The sequence below is a fragment of the Ailuropoda melanoleuca genome, chromosome 10, assembly GCF_002007445.2.
Source record: "Ailuropoda melanoleuca isolate Jingjing chromosome 10, ASM200744v2, whole genome shotgun sequence".
Classification (NCBI taxonomy): domain Eukaryota; kingdom Metazoa; phylum Chordata; class Mammalia; order Carnivora; family Ursidae; genus Ailuropoda; species Ailuropoda melanoleuca.
Genome location: NC_048227.1, coordinates 8,804,816 through 8,821,829, shown reverse-complemented (window position 1 = coordinate 8,821,829; position 17,014 = coordinate 8,804,816). Strand labels below are relative to the sequence as shown.

At 50.7% G+C, this 17,014-nt stretch overlaps 1 protein-coding gene across 3 annotated transcripts in view; it reads right to left on the bottom strand.

Annotated features, from left to right (window-relative positions):
* The window catches only part of HIP1 (huntingtin interacting protein 1), a 148,460-nt gene that overhangs the window by 45,665 nt on the left and 85,781 nt on the right, over window positions 1–17,014 (bottom strand). For 2 of the 3 annotated variants that reach the window (XM_002923472.4, XM_034669985.1), the window contains exon 2: window positions 2,915–2,978. In XM_002923472.4, the coding sequence (XP_002923518.2) occupies window positions 2,915–2,978 (64 nt within the window). Of the gene's footprint in view, window positions 1–1,432; window positions 2,895–2,914; window positions 2,979–17,014 lie in introns of those variants that run through there. The other variant, XM_034669984.1, reaches the window with a different exon arrangement.

Here is a 17,014-nt window from a genome sequence, read left to right as displayed (position 1 = left end):
ATCCAGTCTTCAGAAGCGAGGGCACACTTCAGCTCTTCATTCAGGGGCTCCTCAGCTCCTCTTCAGGAAGCACCTGATTCCTCTCCATGCAGGCACTTTGCTCTTTTCTGTGATTTATTTTTTTTATTGAAGTATAGTTGGCACCTAGTGTACATTCATGTCAGGTATCCGACACAGCGATCGGACAACTTCATACAGCTATGGTCTGTCACCGGACGACACCATTACAATACCACTGACTCTATTCCCAAGGCTATACCCTGCATCCACCTGACTCAGTCATTCCGTAACTGGAAACATTTTCCTAAAACTTGAAATGACTCTTATACCCCACCCCTTCCATCAACTTTCCTGGTCTCGTTCAATAGTGCGTGCATCTCCCTACACCTTGAACTTGCTGTATGTGGAATCCTGGGGTCACATCCACCCGAGATCCAATTCCAAACACACCCACGGACTCCCCGCCATGATCTGCATATAATAAATGTCCACCTGGTCTCGTGTGATTTTAAGTTAGAACCCCACTCCTCTGTGCTGTGTAGAGGATGTCCGCATTTCCTTTGTAATTGTTCACTTACATGGGCCTCACACACCCAGTAACTGGGCACCATCAACTCCAAGTGTAGGTCTTTCCCCAGAACTACAGGCTTCTTTGTCAAGACTCAGGTAAGAAGTGGGGTGCCATGCAGGACAGAAAGACTTGCCTCGGGTCAGAAACTCTATGACTCAACCTGAACACATGTTGTTTCACTTCTGAGCTGCAAGGTATCATCAAGTTCCTTCCCCATGGTGAAATTTGCATTTTGAGGGGGGCAAGCTTGAACGCAGACTTCTGGGTCTGGAAACTGACGTCAGCTTTTGGTCTTAGAGGGATTCCTGAAATAACTACACAGTTTCCCCTAAAGCACAGCCCTCTCGGGCTAGATGGAAGCCAAGAGGAGAGATGGACAGCTCCACCCCTCTTGTGGGCTGACTTCTCGTGGTCAACTGTGGTTACTCTACTAGAAGCCAGAGCAGGTGAGGAGCTAGCCAGGCACCCTGACTTTGAAAAAGGCAAGGAGACCTTTCTGTCCTTCGATTTCATAAGCATTTTAATGCACCCATTGCATGTCAGGAACTATAACAGGGACTCTGGGATATAAAAAAACAAAAAAATAAGACTCAATCCCTAACCGTCTGGGAGTAGATACATGGTGGAGGTGGGGAGGGGGGGCAGTTAGACACCCAGGATAAATGGTTGTCTGAACAGCACTTCTGATGTCAGACTTCCAAATGCTTACTCAGCTGGGATTGACGGGGACTGACAGTGTCCAAAAAAATCAATAAAGAATAAATGTTTTGCGATATCTTTAGGCTTTAAAACCCTACTTTTTGGAGTTGAGCCTTTAAACATTTATCCACCTCTTAGAAATGGTGAAGCAGAGAAACTCACAAAAGGTGAGAGCTGGAATGTTAGACCTTTGAAATCTTCTTTGGCCAAGACTTTCATTTGGCAGACGAGGGGACGAAGGCTCACGGAGGCCCCGCTGGACCCACTTGAGACTTCAGAACAAACCAGACTGCCGCGGAGGTGGGATTCCAGAATCTCCTTGTGGTGTCCCTTCCATCACTGCAGGTAGCCTCCCTGGAAGGGTGTGATGTGGCCCTGCCAGGTCCCTGCCCCGAGCACACTGGCCTCTGACAACCATCTCTGTTATTTCATGTCTCAATCAGACGGATCAGTACTCTTAGCAGATGGGGGTCAGGACCAGGTCATTCCCCCCGAGAAAGTTAACTGGGCTTTTCTCGACTTGGTAAAGCAAGGGGACTGTGCCTTTCTGGGGATAAAAGGGCAAGGTCTAGCTAGGCTCACTGTCGGGCCAGGTCTTTGGGGTACCTGGGAGACATCCTAGAGCCCCCATCCTGAAGCAAAGCCCTAGAGTCCAACCAAAGGATCTTCCCACCAAAGACAAGCTGCTTTCCCACCAGTGAAAAGCAGTACAGGCTGTTAGCAACGCTTCCCAATAGCCTGCCAGAGGCTAGGCAACCCACTGGCGGGGAGGGTCTCCTCCAGGGGCTGAGGTGGGATGGCTTCCACAGGAGCTGTTCTGACCTGGCTGTGTTACCACCACCACGACGAGCCCAGGCACACAGCAGCTGCTCGTCACAGACAGAAGCCCAGCCTCCGTTTGCCCTGCCCCTCCCCTGCACACACACAGATAATGGCTTCGCCCTACTGGCAGCCTCGCCTTTGGAACTCTGGGGACCAGCCCTCCAGCTCTCCGACACTACACATGAAGGACAGATCCCAAAGGATCCAACAGCCAGCGCTACCTTCCAAAGCCACGCCCCACAAGGGTGGCTGCCCAGGGCCTAACGTGGTGTGGGGGCGGGGGTGGTTGGTGAAAACCTTCAGGCCACCAGTTCCCTAAGCTGCCTTGAGGTTCCTGTCTTCTCCCCTGCTGACTGTGGGTGAACCAGCTCACGCAGGTGGATCTTATGTCCAGGGCTGAGCCCCTGTGCCAGCATAAGGCAGCTGAGCCCTTTGTTTGGCTTTCGAGCTCAGAGAAGGGGAGATGATCATGTTCCCAAGGGGGTGGTCTGTGTGGCCCCTACGGGGCAAGTGCAGGGTCTGGAGTGCTATGACAATCCCTCCTGTGCCCCCAGGAAATCTCTCAAAGGGAAGTCCTAAGAGGGGGTGGGGTCCTTGGTAAGCTGTAAAGAACGAGCTGGGAGGTGGCATTGGTCCCTTCACCCTGATGAGCTGTTGTCTCAGAGGCCCGCTGACGCTGACGCTCCTCGAACCCTGCAGGAGGCCTGGGCAATGTGCGGGTTCCCCTTCCTGCAGCTGAGCAAGGACACCTCGCCCTGACCTCAGTCCCCACAATTTGACCCGCCTCAGGGTTGGTCTTCCAAGCAACATCCAAAAGGATATTTCTGGCGTGTTTTTCCTTTACAGCCACTTCCTGCGTATTAATGGCCTTATTGATGCTGACAGTCTGAAAAACAAGAGGGAGGGGGAGGGGAAAGGAGGCTGAGATGAATAAGCTTCTAGAGTGTCTGAGACCCTCCCAGGCACCCCACCGCTTTCTCTCCCTGCAATGACTCCTCCCCAGCTCCCCGAGGACCCCTCTGCCCCAAGGTCTGTGTACAGGGCCCCCAGTGGGGGGCAGAGGTGGGCAGCACTCCCAGGCCAGCTGGCCCAGGCTGTCCTAAGGCAGCGGGCTTTGCTGCCTGGCATTGGCTGTGCCCAGCTGCTATGCCTGCCTGCCACTCATTCACTTGGCACAACAACATGGCAATTAAAGCCTGCACAAAGGGATGCTTTTCATCCCCCAGGGAAACATTATTTCTCCGGGAGCAGGAGGAAGAGGCACTGAGATCAGGGAGCGGCTGTGGCCCAAAGGCCATCCAGCCGCCCCTCTCTCTCACCGCTAGAACCTTCCATGGAGACTTCCCTAGCTGGCCCAGGTCTGCGGGGGTCACTGTCATCCCTCGTTTTCCCCACTCCCGGGTATCCTCTGACCCTAACCAAATTCTCTTTTATTCCCTTACTTATAGTGCATTAAAAATACTCCTTTCCAGTTGTGTTAAAAATCATAACTCTCTTTGGAATGTAGCAAATCATGTGTACATAGGAATACAACTTAACACAAACACATAAATGCGATCGTATTACACAGGCTGTTTAAATACAGGTATTTTCCTTTTCCTGTTTTGCTGTGCTCCTCTCCCATAGATGGTATGCCACCCTGACCGTCGTTAATGCGTTATGCATCTCTCTCTCTCTCTCTCTCTCTCTCTCACACACACACACACACACACACACACGCACACCTCTACCTACCGAAGGGGTTAATTCTGCCACTGGTCTATAGAAATGGGATGGCCAAGTACACACTTTTCTACATCCTGCCTTTCTCACTTGAAAATACCTCATGAAACATTCTCCAAGTGGGATGGCAAAATTCTAGCCCATTCTTTAAAGAGACAGCATACTATCCCATGGTGCAGGTCGGTGTGATTTATACAAGCATTCCCATACTGGTAGGCAATCAGTTTTCATTTTGCTTTTTTTTTAATCACTGTAAACCATTTTAGTCAACATGCTTATACAGGTATCCTTACTTATTGATGCCTTCATTTCCAACAGGTAGATTCCTAGGAGTGGGATACATTGGGTCAAAGTACTGTGTGTGTGTGTGTGTGTGTGTGTTTTAAACTTCTCATTATGGAGCGATCCAAACACAGACAAACATGAAGACTCATCTAATCAGTGCTCACACAGCCCCCAGCGTCAGCTTTATGAACGTGCAGCCAAACTGGCTTCCCTATGGATAAGGGTTCGCAAACATTTTCTGTGAAGGGCCAGTAGGTAGATATTTTAGGTTTTGCAGGCTACATGATTCTCCACTGCAAGTCCTCCATTCTGCAGAAACTGGAGGACAAAAGGAGCCTCACACATACTAAACAAATATGTAACAGAATGAGCATGAGCGTGTCTGTGTTCCAATAAAACTTTATTTACAAAACCAGGCAGCAGTCTGGATTTGGCCCGTGCCTGTAAGCGTGCTGACCCTTGCTTTCTACCATCAGCCACTTGACCCCTTTGCTCCCTGGATTATCTGAAGTAAAATCCCAGGGATTATATCATTTTACTAGTAAAAAGTTCAGGATGAACCTCTTGAGGGAAAAAAAAAAAGGACTCTTTACAAATTAACCATAATACCATTATCACACCTAAAATTTTAAGGATACTTCCCTAATATCCTCAAATGGTTAGTTAATGAACACATTTCCCTCTTGTGTCAAACAGAAAAACTTTCTTGCCCTTGTTCTAATCAGGATCCCACCAATAAGGTCACCATCTTGCTTTCTGAAAAGGCCCTAACGGTTCACGTTTCCACTGACAATGTACCAAAGCATCCCAGCCACCACCATTTTTGCTGGTCTTACGGGTATGGTGATGTTTCACCGTGACTTTACTTTGTACTTCCCAGATTGCTAGTGAGTTCTGAGCATTTCCTTACATGCTCTCACGGTTGTCGACTGCCTTATGTAGTGAAGCACGCTCACCTGCCTTTGATCCCTTTTCCTGCCCCTGGATTACGCTGGTAGACTCCTACATTGTCTTCTAAGTGTTTCCTTGTTAGTTCTTTTACATTTGAGTCCTTATCTGGAAAAAATACATACCTATGTACAAGTATATGTACATATTGTACTAAACAAGTTATTTCTAGGCTTTACTAGGACATGTTCTTTCACATCTGGTTTATGTAACTTTGGGCTGTATTCTTGAAGTCCCCTTTCCCATGTAATTTTTTTCTCCCTACAGACTCAACTCTTCAACGGCACTAAGCTCCGTTGAGGGTTGAATTGTGTCCCCCCAAAAAAGAAGTGTCTGCGTCCAAACCCCCAGTACCTGCCAGTGTCATCTTACTTGGAAATAGGGTCTTTGCAGATGTAATTAGTTAAGATGCCGTCATAACGGATTAGGGTGGGTCTTAAATCCAGTATGACTGCTGTCCCTAGAAGAAGGCCACATGAAGACAAAGGGACACATAGGCACACGGGGAGAAGACAGACATGTGAAGACAGAGGCAGAGATTAGAGTGAATCACCTATAAACTAAGGAATGCCAAGGGTGGCCATTGACCATCAAAAGCTTAGGAAGAGGCAAAGAAGGATTCTTCCCTAGAGCCTTCAGAGGGAGGACAGCCCTGCCGACACTTCGATGTTGGACTTCTAGCCTCTAGAACGGGGAGAACAAATTTCTGTTCTTTTAAGCTACTCCATTTGTGCTGATTGGTCACGGCGGCCTCCAGAGGCGAATACAGGATCCTTTCTTATCAGAGGTAAGGCCAGTCAAGGAGGAATCTCATATTCGAGATTCTGAAAGAAAGAAGTAAAAAGCTTATTCCCCTCAAATTTCCCAGCACAGCAGTATGGGTGTCCCAGCACCAGCTTCCTCTCAACTAGTCCTTGCTTGGACCTCCTTTCCCAGTGTCTGCTTACAGGCCCATCCCAGGCCACTCTTTTTTTCCCCTAACTCCCTCAGATGGGTTACAGAGGTTTAAACTGTGTTTCTCTCCTGGCTCCAGGACAGTGATGGGATCCTGGCTGCAGACGGACCTCTGGCCAAAGCCACCACATTTACTGGGCCCTAAGAGGCCGCCTGTGTTCCGTATGGAATTATAAGGGGCATAAAAATGTAAAATGACAACAACAGACGCAGATGTGGTAAGGTGCTGAACAGAATGCGGTCAAGGTCTGGGGCTGGGTAGAGGCAGTCAGTATGTATATGCTAGGAAGAGGAGAACCCGTGTTAGCCAGACATGCCAGACACCAGCCAGGGCCTCGGGGGGGCGGGGCTCGTGATGGCCCGGGGTTTAGATTTATTCCACAAATATTTCTTTACACTGACTGATGACCCCTTGCCCAAGCTTGTGGTCATTATGAGTCTTGCTTGCAAAAATAAGAAAACCCAACACCTTAAAATTCCCTTCGACAACACAAAATAATATCCCATGAGCCTGGAGCTATAGGCCCTGTATGTGATTGTGCGTTGGCTGAAACCTGAAAACGTTCTGTGCTCCAGATGTTGATAGGAGGGGGAAGCCCCTGGAAACTTCGATACTGCTCTGGGAAGACCTCTTAGAGGAGGAAGGCCGTGACCTATCCCAGGTGCTGTAATTATCCCTGCAATTTACCTACTTCTCTCATATATGCCTCATTCAAACTCAGGGGCATCTATGATTTTTTCACAATAAGGCCAAGCAACTGTCCCGAGGTCATACTACTGGGTTCCAACCTTGGTCGGCTGGATCCTCGAGCCCGGCCCTGAACCTCCGTGATAGCGCTGGGCTGTGGAGGGGCTGGCAGTCTAGGTCAGGGTCACAGAGGACAGGCCACCGGGCACAAGGAGGCACAAAGAGGAAAGGCCTGGAGCAGGCAGGCTGCATGGCTAGAGGGTAGCATGGAGGCAAGGGAGGGACGGCAATGGAGCCAGAGAGGGGGGTGGTGCTGGGTGTGGAAGGCCAGTGGGCTTCTGAGCTCTGAGTGGGTGGGAAGGGCCAGCAGGGCTATGAAGGCCAGAGCAGAAGACGATGGAGGCTGCAGGAAGAAGCTAGTGACAAGAGAGAAATGAAGGAGTAAAGCCTCAGCCAAAATGACAAATTAAAATGCAAAGAGCCGAATAGAAGGTGGGCCCTAGAGTGAATTTCTTTTTTCTTTTTAAGATTTTTATTTATTTTTTGGTGGGGGGAGGAGCAGAAGGAGGAACACAGACTCCACGCTGAGTGTGGAAGCCCGAAGTAGGGCTCTACCCCACGACCCTGAGATCATGAACTGAGCCCAAATCAAGAGTTGGAGGCGTAACCGACTGAGCCCCTCTGCCCCCCTGCCGCCCCTCTGAAGTGAATTTCAATGAGACTGGCCAACAGGAGCTCTCAGGCACAGGGGACACAGTGGGGGAGAGCATCAAAGATGCCGCAGAGGTTTTGAGTGTAGACAGGTGAGAGCAGAGGCAGCGTGTCTCAGGGACCCTGTAAGATGAGGAGGAGGCCAGGAGGGTTCTGGGCAAGAAACAGCCATTTTAAAAAGAATGCGGACGTGAAGGAGCAGTGCTTATGATCACCAAGAGAATGGCAGCTAAGGGGTGCTTGCTAGCAGGCACTGTGCTAATAACAAGCATTTCATACTAAGGATCTCACTAAAGTCTTCTAACTACATCCTCCAAGTAGGGGAGTATTAGTATTAATCACCTCCATTTCACAAATGAGGAAACCACAGCTTATAAAGGCTAAGAAACTTGCCCAAGGCCCCTCTACCAGTGAGTGATGAGCTGAGACTCAGACTCCATGACCTGGCTCAGGCTCTGAGTTGCAATCCCCACACTAGACACGGCCCTCCACGCCAGGGACACAGAATCAGAATTGAAATGATTTACACAGACTGGAAAAATGGGTTAAATTTCCCAAGATGCAACCCAGTAGGTATAAAGGAGATTTCCTATATTTAGATCTAACTCTCTGGCATAGGGGAGACAGGACTCAAATCAGCACTTGTGAAAGGAGTTAGGTGTTTTAATTTGGCTACTAACTTACGATAAGCAACACTATGATGTGGTTGATCACAATGCAAATCTGAGGTCTGGATGTATTAAAAGGAGTATAGTGTTCAGAATGAGGGAGGGGATGGTTCCAACTCTATGCAGGATCAATTCACACGTAAAACACTGTTCAGTTTGAGGCTTTACACATTATGTGAAAAGCTGACAAACTAGACCACTTCTAGAAGAGAGTGACCTGGATTGGAAGGAACCCAGGAACTGAAGAAAATTTAGAGGAATATCAACATTCTGAAGGGTGGTCATGTGGAAGGAAGAGTAACTCCAAGGATCAAACCTAGACCAATGGGTAGAAGCATAGGGTGGCCATTTTTGGACTTAAAGCCATCTCATGAAAGAGAGAATTCCCCATTAGAAGTATATAGGCAGAGGCATGGTAACCTCTCCTCAGGGTTACTGTGGAAAGGACTGAGAGGCTCAGGCTGGATTTGATGATTTTTAGGGTCCTTCCCCTTTTTTAGACTCTGTAAAGGCCCTTCAGATGATGGAGGGCTTTGAATATCAGGGCAAGAAATTATGGCCTGATGGATACTAGGGATCCAGAGAAAGCTCTTGAGCATGGGAGGGACCTGATTTAAAAGCCCTTCCATCCTCCTGGGTGTGAGGAGTTACCTCTTCAGTGCCCTAAGGAAAGTGTGGCACAGTCACAGCCCCCAGGATGAGTCCAGGACACCAACAAAGGGCCTAGCCTGGCACTGGGCTGTGGAATGAAGTTTCTGCCCAAACCAACAGCTATAAGACACCCGCACGCCCTGCCGGCCCTTGTGAGGATGGCCCCAGACCCTCCTCTTGCAGGTCGTAGGTGCTCCCACTTTACCGCAGCGGACATGGCCCAGGTTCCCCGACCAACGCTTCCCCACGTACAAGTGCCCCAGAGGAGGGCCCAGCCCACGGCCGTAGGCAGGCCACGGGTTCCTGAGCCTCAGCATTCCGGGCTTGTAAAGGCAGGCTGTGGGTCCTCCAGGGCCCTTGGAACGTCAGACTCGGGGACATTTCCAGGGCAGAAGTTTCCGGCTATGACGAGTTTCCAGTACTTCTGTAAAACTTGACGCCCGGGATGGCATCCCACGTCACACACACTTCACTTCCTTCCACATTCCAAATCCCACCCATCTTCCCAGGGCAGACCAAACTTTACCCAATCCCGTAGACAGGCCAGGCCACTCTGGCTAATAATTTCTACGTTCCCACTTTCTTTTTTAGAGGTATTTATTTATGAGACAGAGAGAACATGAGCAAGTGAGTGATTGGGGGTAGGGGCAGAAGGAAAGACTCTTAAGCAGACGCCACGCTGAGCGGGGAGTTCGACACGGGGCTCGATCCCACGACGCCAAGATCATGATCTGAACTGAAACCAAGAGTTGGACGCTCAACGAACTGAGCCACCCCTAGGCGACCCTCCTACTTTTTGAATTCCAGTTTCTCTTAGTGTTTAACATGTGGTATGTTGTCTTACCTCCTCAGTGAGATTAATTTAATCCCAAGGGCCAGGACCTGCCTTCTTCCCTTGTGGGCCCACATCTGCTAAGGCAGGTGCAGAGTCTTAATAAATCACTAGATTCCTAAGGACTGATTGCTTCCCAGTGCCCCTCCCCCCCAATAAAAGCACCAGGTATGTGATGATTCATGGTGTCTTGAGAAAATCTGCTCCCATTTCCTCCCATCCAGAGACTCTCCCTGAAGGAAATCATCAGGTTCTGAACCGGGCAATGCCTGCGGGGACCCTCCCAGGGCCACGGGTGGGAAGTCGGGGCTCAATTTCTCACCTCCGGTCTAGGTGAGAGAACATCCTCTGAGAACAGGCTGTGCTCCAGATTTCCCTGGAGTCACACAGGACCTACGACCACGCAGAGTGCCCCCTGAAAGAGCGCCATTGTACACGGCTTCCTGGCCCAGCTGGCCCTTGTGTCCTAAGCTGGTTCCGGAGAGCCAATTATCAGCAGGCACCGCGGGAAGGGTGACTTTCTCCCAGCCCCTCCTCCTCCTCCCCCCTGCCCCATCCTCCACTCCTTCAGGGCAGCCTCGGCCAGGCTGTAACCGATGGAAAACTGTGGGGCCTTGCTTCTGCTGGGCACTGCCCGTTACGCACACAGCGCCTGGCAGGGGGTCCACGCTTAGGCTGGCTCGCAAAGGTTCCATGGCAGGGCCGCGCGGGGATTTGGGGCGGGGGGGTCAGGGCCATGTGGAGGGAAATGTGGGACCAGGTGGGGCAGAAGGGGAAAGGAGAAAGTGAGATGGAACAGAGGCAGAGAAAGTAAATGTAGAGTACGCAGGGCGTAGGTGGCCGAGCAAAGGCTCAGGTGGCAACCACCAATGGCCAGGGGGATGACTACCCACTCGGAGGGCTGGGGACACCTTACAGAGTGCTTCCCCTCATCAGGTTTGGAAGCCTGAGGCAAACAGACCAGAGCCTTTTAACACCTACAACCTGGTCTCAGGGGCCTCATCCTTCTCATCAACCAGCCTGCGTCCCTGCCATGGCCTCCACAAGCCCAGCTCAGCCAACACAGGGCTGAGAGAACCTTCTTCCCAAGTGCCTGCCGCAGAAAGGGACCCTCTGGGCAGTCAGCCGCGTCTGGGGAGGGCTGAGGCCGGCGACGGGGAAGGACAGACGGAAACACAGGAGGGCGCTGCGGCACATCCCGGAAAAGGTGGGCACCGCTTCCATTCATTCATAGTTCATCGAGCCTAGGCGAGGACAGCAGAGCTCAGAACCAAGGTGAGGTTACGAGAGCCTGGGGAAAGGACAATCGAGGCACGGAAGAGGAAACGCGTTCTTCCACACAGGGTGCCTTCAGCATAGAGACCACTGGGGTCCTGGCTGTGGTCCTTGGCAGCTGATGTCCCATGAGTCTTTTTAAATCTCCCCCCCCTTTTTAAATATTTTATTTATTTGAGAGAGAGAGAGAGCGAGAGAGAGTGAGAGAGAGCACGAGCATGAGGGGGAGAGGCAGAGAGAGGGAGAAAGGGAGAGGCAGACTCCCTGCTGAGCAGGGAGTCTGACGCGGGGCTGGATCCCAGGACCCTGAGACCATGACCGGAGCCGAATGCAGACGCTTCACCGACTGAGCCACCCAGGCGCCCCTGGAATCTTCTCTTGATCAGAAATAAGAGTGGAGCGGTCGGCACTGCTGTCAGATTAGTGGCAGCAGCAGAGCCTCCGCCAGGCCTACACTCGGGGGGTTTGCTTCCGATCCCCGCTTCGGCCCTGGAAGACATGGAATCTGACCCCTTATTTTCTGAGTCAAGTTGCCCAAGGTACCCCAGGCAAGGGCAGGTGAGGCCAGGATTGCAACCCGGTTCGACTCCCCACACTGTGCCACCCTCAGCCCCATGACCAGCCAGTGCCGTCCACCTGCCTGCCTCACTTTCCACCCTGACATCTGGTCCCCCTCCAGCATGCCCATCCATGTATTTCTCTCCCAGTCCCCCTCCGGGTCCTTCTTAATGAGCCTTTGCCTCCCCGTGTTGCCATCCAGCCGTCAGTCATACTGTCCTTCCCACCCCGACCCCTCGCTTCTCTCCACTCTTCTGCCTCCACTCAAGCCCAGACCACTAGGATGTCCCCACTGGGCCACTGAAATATCCCAAATGGACTGGTCCTCCCCGAGCTGCTCTGTGCCCAGCAGTCAGAGTGATCTGTGTACCTCGTATGAGGTCACCCCCCTGCTCAGGGCCGGCCTCCCGCTCCCATGCAGCCAAGCATCCATTCTTGCTCTCCCCCACTGCTTGTTATGCCCCAACCACACTGCTCCCTTTTTGTTCCTCAAACATCTTTTTTTTTTTTTTAAGATTTTATTTATTTGAGAGTGAGTGAGAGAGGAGAGAGCACGAGCCGGGGGAGGGGCAGAGGGGGAGGGAGGAGCAGAGCAGGGAGCCCGACGAGGGGCTCATCCCAGGACCCTGGGATCATGAGCTGAGCCACTCAGGCGCCCCATTCCTCAAATGTTTCTAATTCTTTCTGTCTCATGCTCCTTATGGCTGGACGGGTCCTCTTCCCATCTATGAGGCTAGCTTCCCCTCCTTCTCCAGGCTGTTCAGATACCACCCCCTAGGCAGCCTGTCTAATCTACGGCATCTCCCCACACCCTGCCCTGCAGGATCTCTTTACCACAACTCAACCACCCTGGTTACTTCCTGCAGAGGCTCTTCTCACAACCTGAAATTCTCTTGTTTGTTCATTTGCTCGGTGTCTTTCCCCATGAGGGCAGGGGCTGTGTTATCCTGCCGTTCCCCTCAGTAAGCACACACTGTGCCCAGCGCTCAGATGGGCTCATGGAGAAGGCCTTGCCTGCCCAGTCCTCTCCAGGCAGACCTCCTTATCAGTGCTCAATGGCGTGAGTGCTCCCATCTCCTCCTTCCTCCAAGTCCCTCACAGTTCTCCAATTAAAAATCTTGCTGGGGCACCTGGGCAGCTCAGTCGGTTAACTGTCCCACTCTTGATTTTGGCTCAGGTCATGATCTCAAGGTCGTGAGATTGAGGCCCACATCTGTCTCCATGTTTAGCACGGAGCCTGCTTAAGATTCTCTCTTTCCCTCTGCCCCCCCCGCCCTCTCTCTCTCTAAATAAAATCTTAAAAAAAAAAAAGAAGTTGAGAAGTTTAAAAAATGTCAATCCCTTCTGTAGTTGGCAAGGTGTACAAACCTGTGTTGGGAGGAGGGGGTTGGCCAGGATGGTGGGGCACCAGGATACAGCTGAGGAAACTAGTGCTCACAGTGGAAAACACTGGTGGAAGCAATCCAAGTGTTCCTCCACAGAGCAATGTACAAACAAGCCAAGGTCTCTTTACTTCAGCCTTTTTAAGGGATGGAAATCCCGCCACCCACCACAACATGGACCAACCTGGAGGGTATTAGGCTCAGTGATGTTAGGCAGACACCAAAGGATGGATACTGTTTGACTCTACGTATCAGAGATACCTAAAATAGTCAAATTCGAAGAGACAGAGGAAGAATGGTGGGTGCCAGGCACCCGGAGGAGGAGGGGTAGGGAGTGGCTGATGGGGATGGGGTTTCCTTTCGGGGTGACGAAAACGTTCTGACCTTAGATAGTGACAGTTGCATGACACCATGAATGCACGAAATGCTGCTCAATTATACACTTTAAATCGGTAAGATGGTGGATTTGAGGTTTCGTGTAAGATAATTTTTTTAAAGATTTAATTAATTTATTTGAGAGAGAGCACGTGCACGCAGGGGAAGGGGCAGAGGGACAGGGAGAGAGACAGAGAGAATCTCAAGCAGACTCCCAGCGAAGCGCAGAGTCCAATGCAGGGCTCGATCTCACAACCCCGAGATTATGACCTGAGCTGAAATCAAGAGTCAGATGCTTCGCCGACTGAGCCACCCAGGCATCCCCTAAGATAATTTTTTTTTTAAACTGGAAAACACTGAGGAATCATGACTTTGACTGAATGCCACCGCCTAGGCTGCAAGACCATGAGCTCCACAAGCCCAGCCTTCTGCACAGACTGGGACGGACAACCCGTGCAGCAGGACCACCCTGCCTGGGTGTGGGGTGCTGACCTAGGTGCTGCTGGACAGCACAAGCTGAAAGAAAGTGGACCTTGGCAACCAAGAGTTAACCATTTGAAGGGAGATGAGGACCATCATCCTTCCTCTTCCCATTCTTTTCTTCCCTCTCCTCTGACTGTGCAATTTCAGCAATGCTTTATGAAAAAAAGAAACCAGTACGGGTGTGCAAGCTCCTTATGCCTACGTCTCAATGGCACAGCCTGAGGAGTGGTTATCAGAAAGCGAAAACCAAAATGAGATGAAGCTTCCAGAAAACGTGTAGGATACCCAAAATGGCTGTCTTATCACACGAAAAGCAAAAAGAAGAAGGAGGGAGGGGCACACTGCTTTCGGACAGTGGTGCACTGTGGATGAGAAACTCCTATTTTGCCTCTCTTCTCTGTCCAGAAGGATCTTTGAATTGAAAGAGGCAAAAAGGAGCAATAAAAGGGAAAACCCAAAGCGAGTTAGTAGAGTGTCAGAGAGACCCCGGTACTGAGGGAGCTTGAGCTTCTGACTTGGATGAGTAACACACAAGGATGAAGGGAGCAGGCAAAGGTGATGTGCCTTCTAGACCCTAGGGCAACGTTTCAGAAAAATCAAGTAGATGGGGTGTGTGTCTGAATTTCCAGCATCGATACATTTAACAAAGTTGTTTATAACATCTCATAAACAAGGACAAGAAACTAGAGGACCAGGGTTGCAAACCACTGACCATCAGTCGAATCTGGCCTGCAGGCTGTGTGTGTGCCAGCACAGCCTGTGAGCTAAGGTTGGTTTTTACATTTTTAAAAGGAAGTGGACGAAGGGAGGGGGAGGAGGAAGCAACAGCATGTGGCCACAAATCCGAAAACGTTTACTATCTGACCCTTTGCAGGAAAAGCTTGCCAGTCCCAAGGCCAGAGAGGAAGAGCCATGAGGGTAGCTGTCCCTGTTTGCAGGTGCTGATTACTGGCTACCATCACCTTGGGGTAAGGGGTGCCGACAGTGACCCAGACCTGTGTCCTCCCCCACGTTTACCAGCGAGGGTATGCAGAAGGCACAGCGACGGAGCTACGCAATGTCTGGAGCAACTGCCAATGTGTCTGGGCGACAGCGGAAGGGTGTGACCGTGGGTGATTCAACTGCACGTGGTCAGATGGTAGGTTAAGTCCCTAATGAGTTCCCAGTAAGTGAGCTAACGGTATGGTGTGGCCTCTAGCATAACATAGAATTCAAGAAGCTCATTTCATTTTGAGCTGTATCAACAGAATTATATGATCGAGAACAAGAGCCAGTCCTTGGTTTTATGGCTTTCAGCTGCACTGGGGAGTACGGACTTATCCCACCCTGCGCCAGACATGCCTCGGGGCACCAGATCTGGCTTGCTGCTCCAGGTGCCCCATCCAAGAGGAATACTGATAATGGTGGGGGGGGTGTGCAAAGCAAACCAACGAGGGTGGAGAACCACACAAGATTCGATAAGAGAATAGAAATCAGGGCAAGGGTGGCAGGAAGCAGGGTTGGGCAAGAAAGGTCACAGAGGTCTTTAAATATTTCAACCCCCAGCACCTTGGAAGTAGAGGGGCCTCAGGGCTCCGGTGCAACCCGCCAGTGGGGATTAAGAGAAGCTGTGTTCCGTTTCCATCATCCTCCAAACTGGAAACGATTCCAGCGTCCTTCAACCTGGGGACGAATGAACAAGGCGCTACAGCCACACCACGAGAAGCTACTCAGAGATAGAAAGGAACGAGCGACTGATTAACGCCAACAACACGGGTGAATCTTCAAAGTATGATGTCAAGTGACAGAAGCCAGACTCAAAAGGCCACAGACTGCATGATTCCATTTATAGGACATTCTGGAGAAGTTAGAATTAGAGGAATTAAAAAAAAAAAAAATCCAGGTCACTGGTTGCCAGGGGCTGAGGGTGGAAGAAGGGGTAGTTACGGAGGTGCAGGAGGGAATGTGGGGGAGGACAGACGGTCCTACCCTCAGTCTCAATTGTGTGGAGGTTACCTCTTTGCATGTGACTGTTGAAACCCAGAGAACTGGACCTCAACAATAATATTTCAACAGACCCGGCTCTAAAGATAAAGAAAGCAAGTTTGGCAAGCGGTGGACAAGGAGACTTTGGCAGGTGGGCCCTGATGCTTGGCCTGGGCTGCAGGTGTTTAGCTGTTATAGAAGAATGTTGACACAAGATGGACTTCCAGGCCCCCTATGCCTTCTAAGCCCGTGATTCTGGGAGGAACGGAGCAATGGAGGAACGGGGGAAGAAGACTGAGAGAAACAGCCAGTGAGGCAGGAGGGGGATCGAGCGGTGGGGGTCACCCCTCTTGGTGAAGAGAGTGGGTTCAGACAGTGCTGCAGGGGCAGGTGGGTGAGGACCGAGAATGAGCCACTGCACATGACATCACTGGGGACCAGGGCCAGAGTCACTGCGGGTGAGTGATGGAGGCAGATGTCTGTGCAGGGAGGAGGGGATGGGAGGCAGAGTGGGAGGCAGTCTGGACAAAACGAACATCCCTCCTTCCCAGGGCCTGGGGGGGTGGGCGCACGTTCCTCATCACCAGCCTCCCCTCCAGGCCCTCCCACCGTGTTCCCATCAGAATGGCAGCTCCGAGGCTGGTTCTCCTTCCCTAGACAGGGTCCTATGGATGAGGAGAACACAAAGGCACAGGATCTTTCCAGAATGAGGGCGGAGGGGCTGCAACAAACACCTCTTTTGCCAGAGACAGCTACAGGCATGCCTTGATTTACTGCACTTTGTTTTACTGCTTTACTGCAATTTTTTTAAAGAAATTGATGGGTTTAAAAAATTAATTAATTAATTAATTAATTAATTAATGGGTCTGTGGCGACCCTGCATCAAGCAAGTCTATCAGCATCGTTTTCCCAAAAGCATCTGCTCACTTGGTGTCTCCGGTCACATTCTGGTTATTCTTGCAATATTTCAAGCTTTTTCATTATTATTGTATGTGTTATGGGAGATCTGTGATCAGTGATTACAACTTACTGAAAGCTCAGATGATGGTTAGCATTTTTTAACAATAAAGTATTTTTAATTAAGGCATATACATTTTGTTTTTAGACATAATGCTATTGTCCACTTAGCAGACTGCAGCACGGCATAAACGTAACTTTTACATGCGTTGGGAAACAAAAACTTCATTTGACCCCACTTTATTATGATATTCGCATTACTGCGGTGGTCTGGGACCGAACAAGAACAAGCGTGCAGTATCTCCAAGGTGTGCCTGCACCTATCCTTCCTTCTCTGAAAATGATCCAGGACACTCATGAATCCTGGCACGGTCACTTTCCCTTTCTACACAAGACCCCTCTCCTGTCTGCCCCTCACTACTAGTCCCAAGGCTCCTCTTACTCCAAGGGACAAAGTGAGAGCCCAGC